Source organism: Cinclus cinclus, chromosome 4, assembly GCF_963662255.1.
Source record: "Cinclus cinclus chromosome 4, bCinCin1.1, whole genome shotgun sequence".
NCBI lineage: Eukaryota > Metazoa > Chordata > Aves > Passeriformes > Cinclidae > Cinclus > Cinclus cinclus.
This window is the reverse complement of record NC_085049.1, coordinates 26,066,223-26,086,794: the sequence shown is the minus strand read 5'-3', so window position 1 is coordinate 26,086,794 and position 20,572 is coordinate 26,066,223. Positions and strand designations below refer to the sequence as shown.

Genomic DNA, 20,572 nt, shown 5'->3' with positions numbered 1-20,572 from the left:
GGCAGACAAAGGTTGTGGCACACTGGGACTGCAGCAATGGCAGCACAAGGCTTAGCAGAAGGACTGCAGTTGCACTCCTCTCTGGCATGACAAGTCTGCATGTGCACAGCATAAAAATGGATATCCAGTGCCCAAAATGTATAGATTAAATATAAACATATGCAAATGCACTGAAAACTTCTTGTCACGGTCAAGGGAGACCGTGTATATGTTTAAACTGCATATGCTTAATGCAATGAAGTGAAAACTCAGATCAGACCTTTAGGTTTCTTTTGTTTGGGATTTTTTTTTTCTAATTACCATCTGTTGAAATTAATGCTAAAGGGAACTTCTGGGCAAAGCAAACATATTTCTTTTTAGTAATAGGATCATTTGATTACAAGGGCAATTTTCATGGAACAGAGGGAGTTTTAACTCCTGCAGGCCCTAGTTCTTTTCTTTTGAGCCCCATTTTTCCACCAGGTAATATCAGTCCTACTTTAGTATGACACGTGCAGAACTGTGCCTTCATATGCAGTGAATAAAAATATTTGCAGGACTGCAACTGAGTTTAATAAAATGAGACTTGACCCAAATTCCCACTGACTTCAGCATGGACAGAATTTTATCCATCATTTCCAAGAAATTCAGACAGCACCAAAACATTGGCCTAACCCAACACTCAGCTGGGTCTTCACAGCTTCAGCCAGAAGCTCTGAGAACATTAAACTCTGACAGTGGCTGGACAAACCTAAAACAAAACAGAGTGTCTGAAAAGCTGACAAACAAAGCATTTAGGACATTATTCTGCGCAATAAACACTGTCTATTCTTTCTCACTTATTCACCTTAAGGAGCACTATCCACTTCCTGTGCAATATTCAACTCGTCAGTACATTATAAACAACAAAATATTGCCTGTGCTTCTAAAAACACTGCTTCCTCCTGCCATGAATTGTACCTCAGGAATGCAGTCATCATGGGTCACTACCCTCACGATATCATCCAGGGGCAGCAGTGAATTGCACTTGATCTCTGTGTACACATTCTTGCCCTCTGTGCAGGCAGCCAGCAGTTCCACCAGAGTGATGTGGTACGCCAAGGGCCCGCTCTCGTCGGCTCGGTCTCGCTCTGAACACATCATCTGGAGCAGCACTGGGAAGGATGCTCTGTCGTTGTAGAATATCAACACATCTTCACCACCATTTATCAGCTGAGAAGGAGATTACAAGGTTCTGAGACTTTGGACTCAATGATTTTAAAGGTATTTTCCAACCGAAATGATTCTATTATTTTCCTAATTTCTTATTTATATGTCTAAGTATGCGAAGACTCTCTAGATAAAACCCAAACAATGAAATAAAATTTACTCTGAAGCAGTTTGCCAAATGACCATGTCAAGAAAACATCCAAGGCAAACTTCTGCTCATATCAACATAAGTGCAAATCTGGAATAACTCACCAAGGAATGCACTAATGTAAGGTGAATTTGAGGTTTAATTTCTGTGTAGCTCTGTCTTTACCTAAGACATGCCATCCTTATTATTCCTACTGTCTCATTGTTTGTGTGACGTTAATTAATTATCCTCACCTCCTGCTGGGAGGCCAGGATGCATTATTATCCTTGTTTCATAGAGAGGCACTTGAGGTGCAGTGAGATGCAGTCTTCCACACTGCCTCACACAAAAAGCCAGTGGCTCACCCAGAATTGAACCCAGCTTTTCCCTGTCCTTGCTCAGTATCAAAAACAAAGGGAGATTCTTCCCACCCTGTGCAAATTTGGCAGGTGGGTCATGACTTTGTCAGTGTCGTGTCAGTACGTTAATTTAACAGAAAATTGGTGTATGCAATAAATGTTTGATTCTGCTACAAGTGCTCTGCTCATCTCAAGAGGATCCAGAGTGGTGCTGGATGCCAGCAGCCCCATCTCAGCACAGCTCACTGAAGAGCTTTGCTCTAACCCTGTTTGGAATCCTCTCTCCATCACTCTCCTTTGAAGCACAAGCCACTCTCTCAATGTGGGTGAAACAAGCTCCCACAAAGCCCTCCTAGTACAGAAAACACCCAGGCAAGCTCAAAAATCACACTTATTTTGTGAATTAAGCACTTGACCTATTCCAGTCCATACGCGACATGAAATTCCAGCTTACTCAATTCAAGGGTAGTCATAAAGGTTGCTGGAGCTGCTGAGAAATGGGAAAGCAGCAAGAACAGGAATTAAAATTAGTCTCCCAGAATGAAAAGTCAAGAAACATTTCATTACACTTTCCAGGGTTTCAACACTTCAAATTTTGAATTCACAGCTTTTACGTTTGTGCTTTCCCTGTTTCTTGCTTATTTTTACTTTGACATTTGGCTGGAGTGAATTGTGAATTCAGTCTTTCCTGCAATTCTTATTTCTCATTTATCTTCGGGTTTCTACAGTATTTCTATATCCACAACTTTTCAGACATTTTCTGGACAATCCACAGTACAGAAAAAAAAAAATAAAGGGATGAGAGCTAAGGACAAAATAACCCAGCAGCATTTTCTGCCATTAAAATATATTTTCAGCAAGCTTAGAATTCTATGGTAATATAATAAAGGCTGTCCAGTATAGTAGCAGCTGTTGATACTCCACAAAATATTACTCCAGAATACTACAGGTAATAGAAAACTCTGCTGCCATATTGATCTGGCCCAAAGAAAATTCTGCTGTCCCTTCTGTAGGATTGTTTGCTCTGACAGGCAGGGTTCTTCCAGGAACCTCAAAGCCTGCTTATAATGAGAGAAAGTGCCCTAAGGAACCTTTCCGATTGGTAAACATCATTGCAGACATAGAGACCAAGGAGATGAGAACAAGGGAATCAGCAAAATTGGGGATGTCCAATGGATTTTATTGCAGTATTCTCTCGCCATGGTGTTCCTTCATCTGTATGCAATTTCTAGAACATGTAAATATGAGGATTATCCTCACTCCCAGTAAACAGGAATAAGCTACAATATACTTCCTGTGGGTGAAAGAAAATGCAGGAGGAGCTGAGGCAAACTGTACAGTCATATCCTATCTTGTCTTGTGGTAAATTGTTTATGTGCCCCATCTGGAAGCACAGGAAAAGCTACAGCACTTGTTTAAGGTCACAAATTACATCTCAGGTGTCTACAGAGAAACTGTCACAACTCTGTGGGAAGTTCCAGCCATTTGTCACCTTTAGAGAGGATTGCTATTCAAGTGTCATTCAAGTTTCACAGTTAGCATCCTTTTCTAAGAAATCATAATTACTTACCTGTAATTTCCTACTTTTTGAAAAACAGATCATTATCTTACCCTACATCATCAAAACAGGGTTGGCCCTCTCCCCCCAGGAAAATACCTGCAGGACTTATGATGTGAATATCATATCCAAGTTCATTTCTACTTTCATCATGGAGTTAGCTTGAAAATGTAATATGACAATTTATCCTTGTGCTGCTATAGGTCAATAGCAAAATATATTGAAACTGAGAAAAATCTGAAAATTTTGTTTGATGATAAAAAAAAGCCTCTACAAGAGCCTTTGGTGGAAGCAGAAAAATCTGTAACAGCAAAGGCACAAGAAGTGTTTGAATTATGTAAATCAAAGGCTTGTAATTGATATTGCATGTTAAAATACTTCAGTCAAATTGAAAAGGTTGAGGTGAATTTCATTAAAGGTTATCCATGTAGGCAGGAGCTTTATTTTCTTAATTGGAAGTTTTTCCTCTTGTTGCTGTGGAATAAAATTTCAGTGGGATTTCATTTTGTTCATACCAAAAAACCCTAAAGCTTATCTCTGATTTCTTTGTGAAGACATCTCTTAAAAAAACCAAACCAAGCCAAAAAGAAAAGCATTTTGTAAAGCAAATAAAAATGTCCCTTGGCCTCTATTTTCACTATATTCAACTTTACCCACTTACTAATCTTAAGGAACTGTTAACGTAATTACACTTAAATGCACAGGTGTCTGCAAGTGGAAGACTTCATTTATCATGCCCACAATATATCAAATCCTAATTGCAGAGAAAGTCATTTAGGTATTTTCCTGGGAAATTTATTGTCAAAGATTTTTCCACAAACCACTTGGTTGACTTTACTGGATCCACCTAGTCAAAGCTAGAGCAGCTCTACTGACCCTCACAGAAATGCTCTGAAACAAAACAACAACAACAAAAAAAAGCAAAAACTTGAATTTAGAATTGTTAAATGCTAAAAAAAATTCTACACTATTCAGACAAATCCATAGAGTTAAGAGCCTCTTGTATGGCAAACCCATGCCACAAGATTGGATAAAAGTGATCCTAAATTACATTACAGGAAAATGAAGGTTTATGTAACTCTGAGATTTCCATGCTACATCATCTACAAATAGACATCTCTGTATCACCATGCTAACACTCATGTTTTCTTTCTAGTAGTTATACAGATGGCCTTACAAAATTAGATCAAACTCCCCAAAACGTCTGCTAAAATATTCATTATTTGTGACGCTGCCTAAAATTCTGAAGCGAGGATGCCATTATATCTCATTGGTATCAAGAGCAGGAAAAAACAGCCTCAAAATACTCAAGTGATTAACATGTGAAGCCTTTGCCTACCTCTGTCATTACCATGTCCTGGCATTTCTTCACGTATTTGCCATCTGCTTTCACGATGGTCTGCAGGAACCGCAGGTACTCCACGTGCCGGCCGTGGGTCTCGATGCAGTGCACAAAGTGCTGCACCACCCTCTCGCTGATCTCGTTGCACAGGAGGTAATTATTCATGAAGATGTGCCTCATGGTCTCAGCTTCCAGGAGCTGAACAGATCAAAAACAGCCTCATGAGCACAGCAGATCTGCTTTGAGACTGAGAGAAGCATGGGATTCTCGGGTAGAGGAAGGCTCACTGGTAAAGGGAAACTAGAGAAATCCTTTTCAGTGATCCAAGTCCAGGTTTCAGTTTTGAGAGGATTTCCCCACACTTCCCTATGAGTACAAACAGTCCTAAAGTGGGCATAAGTCAAGTCTGTGTGCATGTGGAAGGCGAACACACACACTACACTGCTAGAACACTCTGCAGGGGCTTTGGAATACGAGACACCTGAGACCACACTGGTCCCACTCACCATCAAACTTTGCAATGAGGCCACCAAATGAGATCAGCTGCTCTCTGGCTCTCTCTGAGGCTCACAGAGGAGGCATTTCCAGCAGGCAAATCTCTGCACTCGCAGCCTGATCAGTCTTAAAGAGAATGAATCTTTCCACATTAACTCCAGAGGGAGCCTAGGGCTGTGTATCCGTGAGCAGCATGGAAACAAGAGGAACAGATCTTAAGCAAGAAGGGATTCTGCTGAGGACACAGCACCCAGACTTTGTGCATTGTTGGGGCTTTTGCTCTAGGTTGGTCCCATGGACTAAAGGCTCCTGAGGGTCAGGTATGCTCCTAAAGTATTCATGTCTGTTTAGTGTCATCTGATAGGAATCCACATCAAGTTTGCTCCTCAATGTGCACAGAAGCACAATAACAGGGATGGATGATCAGGAAATCAGCTTCAAAAGAGCAGAAATACAGGTGCAAGCTGGCTCCACACTTGGCACCTGAGTTAAGTGTCAGTGTTGAATGTGATGGAATCTGGGCTCTGGTTCCCACTGTGGGCAGCTCAGAGCTGTTCACTAATGTCACAAAAGAGCATAAATGAAAAACAGCCAAACAAATGGTTCATAATGTGCACGGGCCAGAGTCTGCAATCATCACACTCACAACTCCTAAAAAAAGCATGTTTTGCTCAGTAGATCCACTGAGCAAGTGTCATTCTAAATGAATATGTCTGTAAACACACACACACAAATACATACAAAGGGATTGTGATAAAAAGGTCTATTGCAAAGACAATTTAATAGAAGGTCAGAGTTTAGATTAGTTGAATCAAATGGGAGCATCATCAACATAAATGTATGGGTCTGATTCTGTTGTCACACAAGGTCCATGAGAGCAGTCACAGTATCTGCTACATTGACTTTACAGTCCATTAGTGAGTGAGTCAGGACAAGAATCAAGTTCAACACAATGATGTAACACCTATTCATAGATCCTTCCAGTAAACCCCACAGGTTTCTTGGTTTTTGTTTTCCTCTTTTAAAGTGGCAACATTAAAGTCAATAACATAAAAAGCAACATGAAGGAAAATGAGAGAGGAGAGGGGAGGGGAGGCATAATTTAGTGAAACTATTTCTTTAGCACTGGGATGTTTCAGCAAACCCAAATTTAATTCCAATTATCATATTCTAGTTCAAATTAAATATTTACCCCTGGAGTTAAGAACAAGTTGAGATTTTTGTGGAGGAGAACTTGATTCTGAGGATTTCCTCGACAGAAATTCTGAAGAAAAGTGTGGGCTAGATTCATAACTTCATTCATCTTTTCATCACTCTGCAGGAAGAAAAGACAAACAAAATCAGCTGGTTATACCTAACATACTTGTTAAAACCACACAACATCAATTCATCCAAGAATAAGCCAATTCTCCCAAGCCTTTATAGAGCATGAATTCTCTCTCTAGCAAAAGTAACTGGTGTAGTTTCCTTGAGTCCTTTAGCAGTTGTGCCTTACTCGGAATCAACTCGATCATAGGGAATCACAGGTAGGAACATACAATCAAAGCAAGATTTCCTCATGTGTGGCTATAATGTCCTAGTTTAAAAAAGTGCTAAGGTGCTTGATTAAAAAAAAACAAAAAAAACGCGAAACAAACCAAAAATGTGTCTCTGCATTAGTTTTAGTTTTGGCAAAGATTTGGCTTCTCTATAGCTACATACAGAAACAGATGTATGTGTGCATGTGTTCATACACATACTCCCACACCAATATACCTCTAGTTTCATCCCCACTTTATATTCCTCTCATGAAGTATCCTAAGTATGATTTGATGAACCACCTGTATGGACAAGCACTATTTTACTGACAACAGCTGAACCCAGTGTCTGTAACGTAACATGCAGGAAAACATAACCCATCAGAGGTTTTACCTCCTCTCTGTGATTCCCAGAAGATCTAGAAAGAGGTGCTCTTTCAAAGCCTATCTAGTGCATTCATTTGTATGCTCAATTCCACCAAATCAGTACCAAATAACTTTATCTTGTGAAAAAAAAAATTGCAAGTGGAACTAGGCTAGAGACTGCCACCATAAAATCAAAAGTTATTTCAAATTTGATCCTTGAAAGCTTTTGGTCCTAAGGTTTGCCTACTTCAGGAATGGGTAGAGGAATGACAGCATGTAGCTTCCAGGCACCCAAGGCAGTAAATATTAAATTTTAAATAAAACTGTGCAGACAGCTGCATTTAAACTGAGCCCAAACTCACTATTCTTAAGGTAGAAAATGACATCATCATTTAATGTTTGTACCACAGCTGACAATTCAGTTTTTAAAAAATACTTCCACTGATTCTTGGGCCTGCTGAGGCCTTTCCCTTCCTTGAGTTCATGTTCTCTACCACTAAAATTAGGAAAATCACCTTTTCATAGGGGATCTGCAGAAGGTCCAAGACTACCAAGTGGGCACCCATATTTTTCAGTAAACGCTGCTGTTGATTCCGGCATTTTTTATTCTGAACACAAAGTTTGCTGAGTCGAATCAAAATCTATAAATTAAAAAAAAAAAAAGAACAAAAACAAACCAAACAAATAAACAAGCATGCAAGAAAAAAAGAAAGCAGTCATGTCACACAAAACCAAACAAAGACATTTTCTGTCAAAATAATTAGTAAATCTACTAATCAAGCAGGTATGCCAAGTATATCTTGGCAGATGTACTAACCTCTTTAACAATGTTGTAGTTATTGCTTTTAATGCTGTCTATCTGGGGTTTTTTGGTCCCATCCTGTATTGGGCTCAAAATGTTTGATTCCTGTAATAAAGAACACATGACAAGTGGAAATTTACTGTAATTTCCTCAACATGAATTAATTGTATTTAATAGCAGCAAGTGGCAAAGTATTACAGCAGCTCATAAGGAATTGCTATAACACCGATAATAAAGACTTGCTTATTCTTTATCCAATGAGTGACAAGATTTACATTCAATTCCTTCCCTTGTTTCAAATTTCCAATGTAATTTGAGGCAATTACTCTGTCTTCATGCTTCTGATCATTCTGAAAGAGTACGTCCCTAAATCACAGACTAGGCATACCAAGGAATTTAAATACTGAGAAGAGATGGACCAAAAGTGCATTTCAGTCGTGACCACATGTTCCAAAAATCTGCAACACAGCTGGAAAGATTACAAAATCTGTCTGTGTGACTACTGAAAAGTCTGGAGAAAGATCTTAAGACAACCTCTGCAGTTAAGCCGGGTGGAGTTCTCAACAGCACAGGAACAAGCAGCATGTGGAAATTAGAGATGTTCCTCCCACAAAAGGGATGTTTCTGCCTGTATCTCTGGATGATACAGGAAAAGGTTTAAAAACAAATAGGAACCGTATGTTATACTGCAGCATCAAGTCATGACGCTGAATGCTCTGGGCCCTGGCTCCTGGAAAGCCCCAGCTGGGTATGATAAATAAGAGAAATCAAGTCAGCAAGGAACTGCCAACACCCACGCACCTTTCCGTGCATATCTCTCAATCAAAACATGGGAGAACACGCACACAAATACTGCCACTAAGAATACTGGCAGTGTTGGGGGTTTTTCTGCTGTCAGCTGTGGCAAGCCTTTCTTAACAGGAAACAAAAATAAATTGAAATATTGGACTTCAGGTGCTGAAGTTATAAAGCATGAAGAAAAACTCTAGCAGATCTTGAGACTGACTCACAGTATGACCACAAGGATGTAGACCAATGTAACAGCATTTGAAAAAAAAAAGAAGAAACAGGTGCACTTCTGAGTTTCATTGTGTTCTCAAACTTCCTACTGTTTTAGAAAAAAGAAATACACTAAAACAAACATAAGCACGCCAACTGAATGTTTATATGTCCTGAAACCTCTCTCTGGACTTTCTTAGCTGACGGTGAAGTTCAGGAGTTCTATAAATCCCATATGGTCCTAATTTCCAGTGAGGTAAGAACAGCTGCACCACTTGGCCATAGAAGCTGTTTATAAGAGTGTCAGCACTGCTGTTCAGTGCTGATCTATGTAACAAGAGTGGATTTTATTTGTTTAGGTTTGTTAGTATGCAGGCTGCTGTCTCTCTATCTGTTTGAATCAATACTTTGGGAGATGTTTCAGGCTTTTTCCTATAATTAACCACCCTCCTCTGTTCTGGGATTGTGGGTTAACCAAGATTAATTTACCTGTTAGTTTTATCAGCATTCTTCCTCCATCAAAATAGTTTTATAATCCATGTGAACTGTATGTCTTATGTGGAAGTACTGATCAGCATTTAACTGCTGAATCTATCCTTTCTCTTAACAAAATAAAGAATTGTTTATCGAACCCATAAGAGAATGCCAGGGATGTAGTTACCAAGAGAACCATACCACTGGGTTGCCAAAGACAGTCAGTTGCATATCTGCCCTCATTATGCCCCATGATAGACATTCCCTATCACACCTTTCCACACACAGGGGACAGGCAGGCATAGAGATCTCACTGATTAAAGGCAGAGAGAAAGTTCTCATCTGAGTATCCCACCTTTAGGAAATTATATTTTCTGAAAGAAACTACTTCCTTCATCTGTAAAATTCCAGGAATAACACTCTGCATCAGTCTTAGATCCTTTCTTGCTAGCTGCCAGTGGAGACCCAGATTCCTGCCTTCAGTCTAAGCATTTCTCCACCACTGACCAGTCTCCCTCACCCCAGCAGGACAGCACTACAAGGCACATGTCAGCATCCCCATGGCAAAGCTTTGCCCTCCACAGGCTGTATTTCCTTACCAAGGGTATAAGGGACCCACAAAGAATTCTCAGTTCACCACCTCAACTTATATGTGATGGTTGTTCAAATGTTCTCAGAACCAAAGCAATGTGCCACAAGACCAGAAAAGAAAGGAAGCAAGGGAACACCAGGTGCTTACAGGTGCTGAAAGTTTAGACCACTTGAAACCTCACTGAACTTTCTCAGCAGATGGAAAAGATAAGGAACTCCATAAATACCACTGTACTCTATTCCAGCATCACCTTAGAGTCCTTTCACCGAGCCTGTTTCTCTTCCTCAGAGCTGTGTTTCTGGTGCTACACCACCAAAGCATCCTCCAGGGACAAGACAATAAAAACCACACTTTCCACGGTCTGTGATATCTGCACAGATGCAGAACATCCTTCCTAGAGAGAATCAAGTGAACCGGCTTTATCTGATTTCCCCTTCTCAAGCAGGGCTCTTATGTGAGCTCAGTTTCAGCATTTCTTCCTAACCCTATTGGCGTCTCATTTATGTCTGACCTAACTCCAAGTACTCTTTCCAACTGTGATATCCAGTCCCTATCAAGACAGTCCTTCATGGATGGAAGATTTGCCATTTTTCCTGTGGAGAACTCTGGATACTTTTATAAGAACAAGGCCTTTTTTCTACAAATCCCATTTCTGGAGTCATATGACTTAAAAAAAAAAACAAAAAGAAAAAAAGGCCCACAGGTTATGATAGTAAGGTGAAAACAATTACCCAGGAAGACTCAGGCAAAAAAAAAATTGATATTTTAAAACTCTTGTGCATATCTTTCAACATGCTTCATGTGACAAGAGAAACTAGGGCTTAACATAAGAGTGTTCTGGAATGTCATTTAAGTCCTTGTGCGCACTTTAATGTTATTTGGGAAAAATTAAACAGAGTCAAATGAGGCATATTCCCCAAGGACTTAGAGACTGATCCAGCTCTGAATACCCAGTATCCATTCCAAGGAAGCATGGATCTCAAGGGACTTTTATCTGCTTAAAGCTAACCACCTGCTTCACACATTGTGGATTATGTCCAACATCACACCTCCTACATCTGATTTAAGACCTCAAAGAGAGTACTGACTCTCTTTGTAATGTTTCTTTTTTGCCAGGTAAAAACAATCTTCCTTGTTAAAGAAGAATTTAGCAGGGAGCAAAAAAAGATGGACAAGATTCTGAGCTATTGTAACCTGGCACAGCTCTCAGAGAATTACCAGCATGATGATCTAACCAGCAGATTACGTATTACTGCTCTGATACAATAATCTCTCAGATCTGCCAGAGATAATATTGTGCATCTACTGAAGCACTGCTAATCCATACAGACCCACAGGTGCCTCATGGGGAAAAGAACCACTCAAAATATCCCATTGAGAAGTGCCTCTGTTTCAAACACATTATTTTGCCTCCTTTTCCTGGAGTTTCCTTGCTATCAAGGCTACCCATAGGAATAAATTACATTTAAAAAATGTATTATAGCTAAAAAAAAAACATTTGTAATCCTGACACAATTCTGTTTTCTGTTTCCCCATTACCTTTTCAATTCATTAAATACATAAAAGAACAATTTCTTTCCTACTAGAGCTGTGCTTGAGGAAAGAAGGAAGGAAATACCACATACATGAGCTCCAACTCCAGATTCCTCCCTAATTTTGACACCACTAAAGAAGTGGTATCAGAACATCAGCTAAGATAGAGCAGAGAAAGAGTAGAACCTTCACTGTTGCAAGAATTTGGAATTCTTCCTTGAAGTGTTGGATTTGCCCCTGCATGAAGCCACCGAAAATCTGCTTTCCCATCTAAAAGGCAATGTGTGTGTCACAGATATTTGCAAGCATCCTCTCTCTTCTCCATGGCTGCATTACCCCTACTTGGCTTTCTGCTTCCCTGAGGGCTTCCTTACCCATCTTTCTTGGCACCAAGAAAGAGAATAAGGAAAATGCTATGTTAGAAATCACAGCTGTTCATCTCTTTTCACTTTCTCTGATGAAAAGGGAAAAGTGGGAATAAATATTGGTGGGAAAGCCTGTTCTATCTACTCTTATGGCACAAACCTCAATCACACCAACACTTCACATTTTCTTTAAAGCTCATGCTGGAGTTAAATGATTAAATGGTGACTTCAATTTGCACTGAAAAGCAAAATTTAAAAACTCCAAATCATGAAATCTTAAGAGGAAAAAAAAAGGAAGGAAAAGGGAAAAATAAAGGGAAAAATAAAGGGAAAAATAAAGGTCTTCATGGTCCTAGATTCAAGGTATACATCAAATCAGAGTATATACTGAGAAGTTTGTATGACAAGGGCTGAGGAAGTTTAAACATAAGTTTGCCTACAAAATTTCATCATTCTTAGGTCAATCTCATGTGGTGAAGAGTGAATTACTTGTGATGTTTGAAAACATGGGTTTGATTTTGCTCCTCTCCCTTAGCTGCAGGACACTGTCTACTCCTCTTTTCTTCCAGCAAGTCAACCCAACTGCCAGCACACAATTCCCAGATTATTTCCAGAGTGTGGCTTGCACCAAGGAAGGCAGCTCTGTGACATAAGAATGCAGTTACTGAAAGCATCAGGAGAGATTATCGAATACATTGATAACACAGGTGTTATTTCCTTTTCTGTCAGTTCCCAAAGCTCAGCCAGAATACTTCACATTCTCATTTTGCCACTTTGCTTAACCAGACGATGATATTGCAGTTGTTCACAAAACTACCTATCAATACTGAAACAATTCTGACAGCAAAGGATTTAAACCTACCTCCATTGGCTCTTCTCCACCTTTGGTTTGATTGTCGCCCACCTCTCCACTCTCATAATTGCTGCTCTTCTCAACCCACAATTCGGATTTTTCTACAGTGAGACGTAGCTGATCAAGATCAGCCTTGATTTGCTTGTAGTTATCCACATCTTGATTGGACACCAGCAACTGAACCTGGAAATGGAGAAAATTGTACTGCTGTTACAGCAGTAGCTGTAACTATGGCTAGGTAATTTGCTTGACAGTTCCCATTCTAAGCCTTTCTTTCCAGGTGCTTTGTACAACCTTCCCCGTGCAATTGAAACATGGCACATGCAGGCTTTCAGCCCCCATTAATCTAAAAAACCTTTAGCAGAGCCAGAGGCTGTAGTTTCCCAAAACAGGACAGTTAGAACACTCACAACATCCTTTCACCTTCTTTAATACACTGCAAAACATTTTCAGCACAGGCATATTTACAGGGTCTTGGGTTCTGTGCAGAGTGAGCTCTGATGCACTGATCATGATCCTCATGGCATTAAATAATACAGTAACACACTATCAAAGCAATAGTTAGGAAAACCTACTGTGGGCATCCATAGAAAAGTCAAAATGGCTAGCAATTTTCATGATCTCCTATACCACAGTAATCAAATATTGAAAAAATAACAGATTTTCACACTGTTAGGCCAGCTTAAAAAAACTTCTCTGAATATAGCTGGCAAACTGACTTTCAGGTTTAAGGAATTTCTCACCATCTGAGTGGTTGCCACTTATTAAGATTAATCTCATTTTTTCATTTTTCTATACAGCTCAAATTATCTGTGATTTTTCACCACAATGTTTTCACTGTTATGTTGATTTAGCAGGACTTTGTTATTTTACAGATTTTATGAATGCTGCTCAACTGCAGGTATTCTTATTCCACGTGCTCTACAGTCTTTTTTTGTTTATTTCTCCATTAGCCTTTTCTATCCTTCACAAAAACATGTTAAGCAACTCAGTCCTTGCTTACCTGGAAATAACAGCTATTTATGCAACTAACCAGCACAGCCTAACTTTAAATACCTGGTGGGAGGCTATTATGCTGCACAACAAAAACATTAAACAAAAGCTTTTCAGGTCTTTATCATTCATCTGCTTGCACAGGGGAGAAACGTCCCCACCTTACATAAGGATGAGACAAACTACCGAGCTCCTGAAATAAGCATCAGATGTTCTTATCAACATAGGTTATAAAGGGTTACGTAACACAGGCATCTCTGTCATGCAGCCCCATGACATCAGATCTCCCCATCCTAATCCATGGACACATGGAGCCTGCACATGCACTGTTACCAGAGGGACAGAGTAAAAGCTGAACACAGGCTTGGCTCTATCCCTGTCTTCCTGCTACATGGGCATAGCTGTATCAGGAAGGGGAGCCCCGTGCAAAGACACCTGAAATAGAATTAGAAGCACCAGGTGAATAACAAAATAACAATACCCAGTCTAAGTGGCCCTGAAGACAGGGAAGTCTCACTGCTGACACTGGGACACTGCTTGCCAGAAATGAGGCACTGGCTCTGTCCCTGAGGGATCCCTACAAGAGGCTCACCACGGACCTATGTTTTCCCTAACCGATGCAGTGTCCAAAATAACAATTTCTGGGGGCACAGAACTATAATATACACCAGCACATATGGCCAAAGAAATCTGCTTCATACTTGATACTTGATTGATACTTGATCTCTGAGGAAGTAACGCTGTCATGCAATAAAGAGCAATTTAAATAGTGGGGCAGCCTTTGGAAAGGCTCTGTGCATTCAGTTTCCTGGGATAACACTCAGCCCATCCATACCTGTTTGAATGCTTGCAGAACTTCTGCTCTCTGGCTGAAGTGTTTGAACAGCAGGTGCAGAGCTCCTGAGAGCAATGGAGGGTAGTCGTGCATAATAAGGTGAATGAGGACCCGTAAAAAAGTTCTGCCCCCTTCATCATCAAGCTGAACTGCATTCTTCTCCTTTCTGCAAGAAATGGGGGAAGAAAGGGCCAAATAAAGTAAAGTAAATAAGAAAAAATAAAAGCTCTTGAGATACATATGCCTCTGTACACAATCTTCACTGGACAGAGCTCTTAAAATCAAATCAGACATGCTGCAGGAAGGAAATTATAAATATGATTTTAACATACTTTATCAGCACTCCTATCCTACAGTTATTGCAGCAGTCATGTAGCAGAACGGACACTATGGAGCAGAAGGAAGTATCTATGAAATGTGTCAAACATTGTGATTAAAATCTATATTGTAAAAGCATTAAGTTATGTCATGGATAAACTAAGCCAGGCTCATCCCCAGTCCAAATTAAATGAAGTAAACTGCATTTCATCAGAGATTATTGTGACCCTTTCCTTTTCACTCCTTCCCTTTTCAGCTGCTATTAAAATTTCATTTAAGAAAAAGTAACATCAAAAATAGCAATAATTGCCAAAAGCATCATATTTCTGGATTCATATTCATAAAGTGGAACAGCAGAAAGCAGATTTACACTTAACATATCAAAGCAGAAATAATGATTCCAAGAAGCCATTCAGTCTCTCTGTTCATTTTAAAGATGCAGATGCCAAGGGCTGTGTGTTGTTTTACATTATGGGAGTTCAGGAGAGGCCTGGAGACATTGCTTGTGCTGGTAAAGATTGAGAATGCATGAGGGACTGAGAGAGGAAAGATCACAGTGCCCACATTGCGGATCCTTATCCTTAGCTCCAAGAAAAACTTTAAAGTCTACAGCCTTGTCTAAATGGAATTAATTTTTACTGGTATAATTATACCCATAAAATTAAACCAATATAGTGATAATGGTAATAACTCTCCAGTGTGAGTGTTTTCCATCGGTTATTTCTTCCTGTTCACAGTGTAGCTGAAATCCCATCCAAAACTCTGCAAGCATAAATTGTGATCTACAGGCCTCTGGTGGACCAGGAGATCATGGCAAGTGGTCCACTCCTGCTATGAGGAATCACAGGAAATATTACTGTTGGCAGAGTTTTCCCAAGGAGTTTGAACACCAAGTGCAATGGCAACAGGTCATGTGGTCTATAAGAAATACTGAGGGTCAACAGCAAGCTGTTGATCCAGGAAATTTGGGTCTGTAGCCATAAAACACACCAGAAAAAGAGTGTTTTTTCAGCACCAATGTGAGGCATTATAAGATAAATAGAAAATTAGTGTGGTTTAGCCTAATATACCTGTACACCATTCCCCAGCTGACTTTGAGAACATGACAAAAACTTTCTACCAACTCTCCTACAATTAAGAGGGTGGTCATAGCCAATCCCACAGCCATCCAGGCCAGCTGGGCTGTTTGCTTGATTGAAATCCAGGTCTTTCCTGGCACATTTTTGTTCAAGTATGGCTTATGCAATTAACAAGCAGGCAAAGGAAGAGAAAGGGCTCTAAAAATAAGCACAGAATAAACAGACATTGGCCATGAGAAATATTGACATGAACAAAAAGATATAGAAATAGTCATAGAGGTAAAACTTCAGAGAATATACCTGCCAGCAAACATGGTTTCAGCCTGAGCTGCAATTTCATCTATGTCAGGAACAATTGCTGGGGGAAAAAAGAAAACAAAAAAAACAGAAGAAAACAAAGAAAGCCAATAATCATCATTTAATCTGCACAGCCAAATGGAATTCTGTTCCTCTTTAAAGCAGACGGTAACAAGTAAAGGTCTAACTAGTCATTCCCTAACTATGCAAAATTTACTTTCTGCAAGAGTAGCAGAGAACAAACAGAAAATAAGGCAGAGTTAAATTGTGTATTACTATTCCTGAGGAAGAGAACTGTGGTGATGAACCAAAGCCATATGGTCCTGGAGCTGTACTAGCCACCAGCAGTGGCCCACAAATGACACAGGTTGTCAAACTTTTATGTTTTCTCTTACGTGAGCCAACCCAAGCAAAGCACATATATGAACTTTAAAAAATTTACCATAAACCCAGTTATTTACCACACTGTCATTTTCCTTTAGAATAGCTTTAATATAACTTATTACAAGGTTTTAGTGCCAATGTATTATACATATGCTCACCTCCAACTAAACCAATTCTCCCCTGCTTGCAGGTGTTCACACAGACCTTTTGAGCACTTCTGTGGGCATGGGAAGGCTCCCTGGAAAGCCAAATCATTCCTGTACCACATTCACCTCACTTAAACCTGTCCTCATCCATCCCCAACCATTCTCCACTTGCCACCGTGAAGTGTTTTGGGAAGAGCACAAATAAAAGAACAAAATATCATAGTGGGAAAAAAAGGAATCACTTTTTTGTTAGAGGAGGATAGGCCAGCAAAAAAAGCATTATGGAATTCCTTAGATTTTTTTTTTTTCCACAAGCTTTTATACTCGCAGCAGCCTGTGTCTTTCTGCTGCAGCTGAGCTCAGTGTTTGCAGTCACCTACCCAGAATTACTTTGCACTGAAAGAAAGTAGCAAGGTTTACCTGAGGTAGTCCCTGGTGTGTCAGGTGGGGATGATGTAGAGCAGTCAACATTTTCAGTGTTTTCCCCAAACTCTCTCTTATAGATAGACAGCATGTAGGATATTCTGTAGTCCAGTCTAACACTGAGAATAAACTACAAGAAAAAAAAAAAAAAGTGAAGCAAATTAACTTAAATCTACTATGAAAAAACAGTCCATTACATTCACCAGTTTTCTGTGATTCCTTTCTTTACCCTGCCCATCCTGAGATATGTTGAACTCTGCCCTATGGATTACTGAGTACCACTGGTGTGTCCAGGGGCTCCAATACACTGCCTTGTTCTCACTGCCTGCGAGGCAGATCAGAATCTTCAAGCCCACGCTGACATCAATTATTTCATATTTCAGCTGGACTTCCAGTGCCCCATGGAGTGGAATAGAGAGCAAGCACAACAGGCTGAAGGCTTACCATCTCAGATGCCTGAAAAATGCCTTTTTGTTCCTCAGCTGTGAAACTGGAAACTCATACAGGAAAAAATCCTAATTCAGACCAGGAAGTGATGCTTTTATATTGGAATAGTGAGGAAAATAAATAGGCTGAAAGTATTAGTATCAAATTAAGTGCTGACACCTATACACATGGATGCTTCTTACCCACAGGAAATGCAAGCACATAATCAAACAGCTTTAAGATAATTTAACATATTTTACAATCAGTGGGGATGAAAAACATGCTGAGTTTCCAGGACTGAAATGACAGGTGATCTGAAAGGTGACTTAGCAAATGGTGGCAACCAGTTTCCTTGATCTACAGCTAAAGTCAAACATGCTTCCCAGACCCACCGTAACAGGATTTGTCTGTTTTGGTTCCATGATTAAGTTCCATGATTTTGGTTCCATGATTCCCAGAACTGTACAAGCAAGATTTTTAAAAATAAAAATTTCCCAAGTCCATGCATAGTCGACTAAGTCTATCAGACCATCTGTTTAATTCTGGCTGAGGGCAGAATAGAAATCCTAAGTTAAAAAGTCTTTACTTAAAGCAATAGGAAGATATGTTGAGAATTAAATTACTATAAACTGAAATATTTCTGAGAGTAGAACAGCTTTAATCACCATTGTACTTGCTATGCATATTAGTACAATAAATCTAAAATATTCTTACTCACCTTTGAGACTAATAACACAGTACTGAAAGGTAACATGATTTAAATTAATCTTTCTTCACTGCATTTTAAACAAAACTGAATTATTTTGTATTTCTTGTGGGTTATTTTGTATTTCTTGTGGGTAGGACTATTTATACGCACATTTACTGGGATTCACCCAGCATATGACAACTTGCTTATTTTAAGTAATTTGACCATGTGACTAATCCTTAACTAACACACCACAGATTAAGTAAGAAATTAGGATTAAGTGCTCTTCAATCCTGAGTGCTCTTGCAGTGAATGTGCTGCGAAAAAGGAAAGGACGAGACAAAATGTGATTCCCTCAGGGAATGTACAGGACAAGGTCCTGGAATCACTCTCCTAGGCATTGACAAGTAAAGCAAGACAGTATGGAGAGAAATTCAGCCATAAAAATATGGAAAAAGAAAAGCAGTACACATGAATGGTGCTGTTTAGATCATATAATTTCATAACACTCTGTCTTTCACTGTAAGTTTTAAAGTAAAGGAGGCCTAGAACTAAAGAATGCAGTATTGAGTATATTGTAACAATTGATTGCTTTCCAGATGATAAGTAATTAGAGTCATCTAAATAATTTATGAGCAGTCAGAACAAATGGAAGCTTTCAGAAGTGACATTGGCACCAACAAATCCAGAGAATTTATACAAGACACTGAAACATTCCTTCAGGGCCTAAGCATTGCAGAATCCAGGATTTGATGCACAGAGCAAGCGTGCGCCCCTTCACTTGTTAACAGCACAAAGTGAAAACTGCATCTCAGGAGGCAGGCTGGTGTCACACAGCTTGTCAGGTCAGCTGGGAGAAAATCACAGCAGCTCACAGTCTGTTCTCAACACAATAATGGAAGTCTGAAATGCATTAAATGCAATGCAAAAGTGCACTGCTTCACACAACTTCGGTGGGGCCAGGGCCAATTCTGCCCTCCATCCAACTACTGCAACAGAGGGGTCAAATGCTTAAATCAAATACCCATCCCAGTGTTAAATGAGTGTGAAAGAAACTGGAAACAGACACACTGTCTTCAGGAAACCTTAGTGAGGCAGATTAGAGAACAAGTTCTGTCATTGCACAGTTACAGTGGGAAAGTTTCTGCAACATCCTGTACCTTCAAAAGTGAAGTTGGTACAACAGGGTGAGGACCACAACTGTACAGTTGTTCACACAGAGGACTATCCTTCCTCATATGAAGGAGTTATTTCTACAGTGAGCAACCCAGTGAATAGTAAGAATGTAGGTAACAAAACTAGCTACTTTGTGAGTAAAGAACCGTGAAATGACTGCTGTGTAATATGCCACCCCTCATTATTACCTGCAGAATCTCAATGATTTTCAATTTGGTGTCCATTACGATCACATCTTCGCTGTCTGCAGTGCTGGCTTGCTTGCTTGGGTGAATGCTTGGCTGTATGTCAGGGGTACTGATGGGAAATACAGACCCTCTGCTCAGCACCATTTGGGTCATCATCTCTCCTACACCATGGATGGTCCTCATGACGTTGTTCCCTGTGCATTAAACAAAAACACAAACATATTTCCTTGGACTAAAGCACGTTTACAACATTGTATATCACACATACACCCATGTTGTCAAACCCCTTTTCAGTCTCAAGAGGTATATTGAAAAAGAAGCCCTCAGTTCCTGAGTTCATTCAGATTACCCAATATATTGAAAAAGAAGCCCTCAGTTCCTGAGTTCATTCAGATTACCCAATTACGCAAAAATTTTCTACACTGATTCTCCAAGATATGCATTCTTACAGGGCAACAGATAGCAAATACACCAAAATATTTCCAGAATTTTGTTAACATGTTCAACAAATAATAAAAAGTAGAACTAAAGAAATCTCACCCATTCCTTTGCCTGAAGGTGTATTATCCACATATAAGATAATTTCTTAGAGAGGTTTGTTTAACCTGTTTTTAAGAATATTTGCAAACTGAATGTTGAATATCCAGTATTAGAGATGATCCCTAGGCAAGCAGTTGCAGTACCTATGCTTATCAATAGAAAACTTTTATTGGTATTTTATTAATAGCATCTATTGCTGCAATTTGGAGACACATGGGAGGAGTTTTGTGTGTCACATTAAAAGAGAGTAAAGAGATGAGGTTGTACCAGTCTGATTAATCTCTTTGTGTGATTCAAATTATAGGCCACAACCTAAACCAAACTGATACAACCAGCCAACAATCCCCCTTCAAAAAAAAGTCCCAGAAGAATGCCAGGCTTGAATGCTGTCCTGAAGGTCAAACTGGTATCTGCAATCACTTTTTTGTGCCTTTTGTAAATTATTCATGAAGGAAAAAATTATTTTACACTTATGTGGTAAAACCTTTATCCAGGTTGCAATGCTATAC

General features: G+C 39.6%; 1 protein-coding gene across 3 annotated transcripts in view; it reads right to left on the bottom strand.

Moving 5' to 3' along the window:
* ITPR2 (inositol 1,4,5-trisphosphate receptor type 2) overlaps positions 1 to 20,572 on the bottom strand; it is a 248,277-nt gene that overhangs the window by 132,735 nt on the left and 94,970 nt on the right. For all 3 annotated transcript variants that reach the window (XM_062491836.1, XM_062491838.1, XM_062491837.1), the window contains exons 22-31: positions 19,524 to 19,717; positions 17,058 to 17,175; positions 16,096 to 16,165; positions 14,399 to 14,564; positions 12,580 to 12,753; positions 7,770 to 7,859; positions 7,468 to 7,593; positions 6,262 to 6,384; positions 4,572 to 4,772; positions 940 to 1,191 (exon numbers count right to left, since the gene is read on the bottom strand). In XM_062491836.1, coding sequence (XP_062347820.1) covers positions 940 to 1,191; positions 4,572 to 4,772; positions 6,262 to 6,384; positions 7,468 to 7,593; positions 7,770 to 7,859; positions 12,580 to 12,753; positions 14,399 to 14,564; positions 16,096 to 16,165; positions 17,058 to 17,175; positions 19,524 to 19,717 — 1,514 coding nt within the window. The remainder of the gene's footprint in view (positions 1 to 939; positions 1,192 to 4,571; positions 4,773 to 6,261; positions 6,385 to 7,467; positions 7,594 to 7,769; positions 7,860 to 12,579; positions 12,754 to 14,398; positions 14,565 to 16,095; positions 16,166 to 17,057; positions 17,176 to 19,523; positions 19,718 to 20,572) is intronic.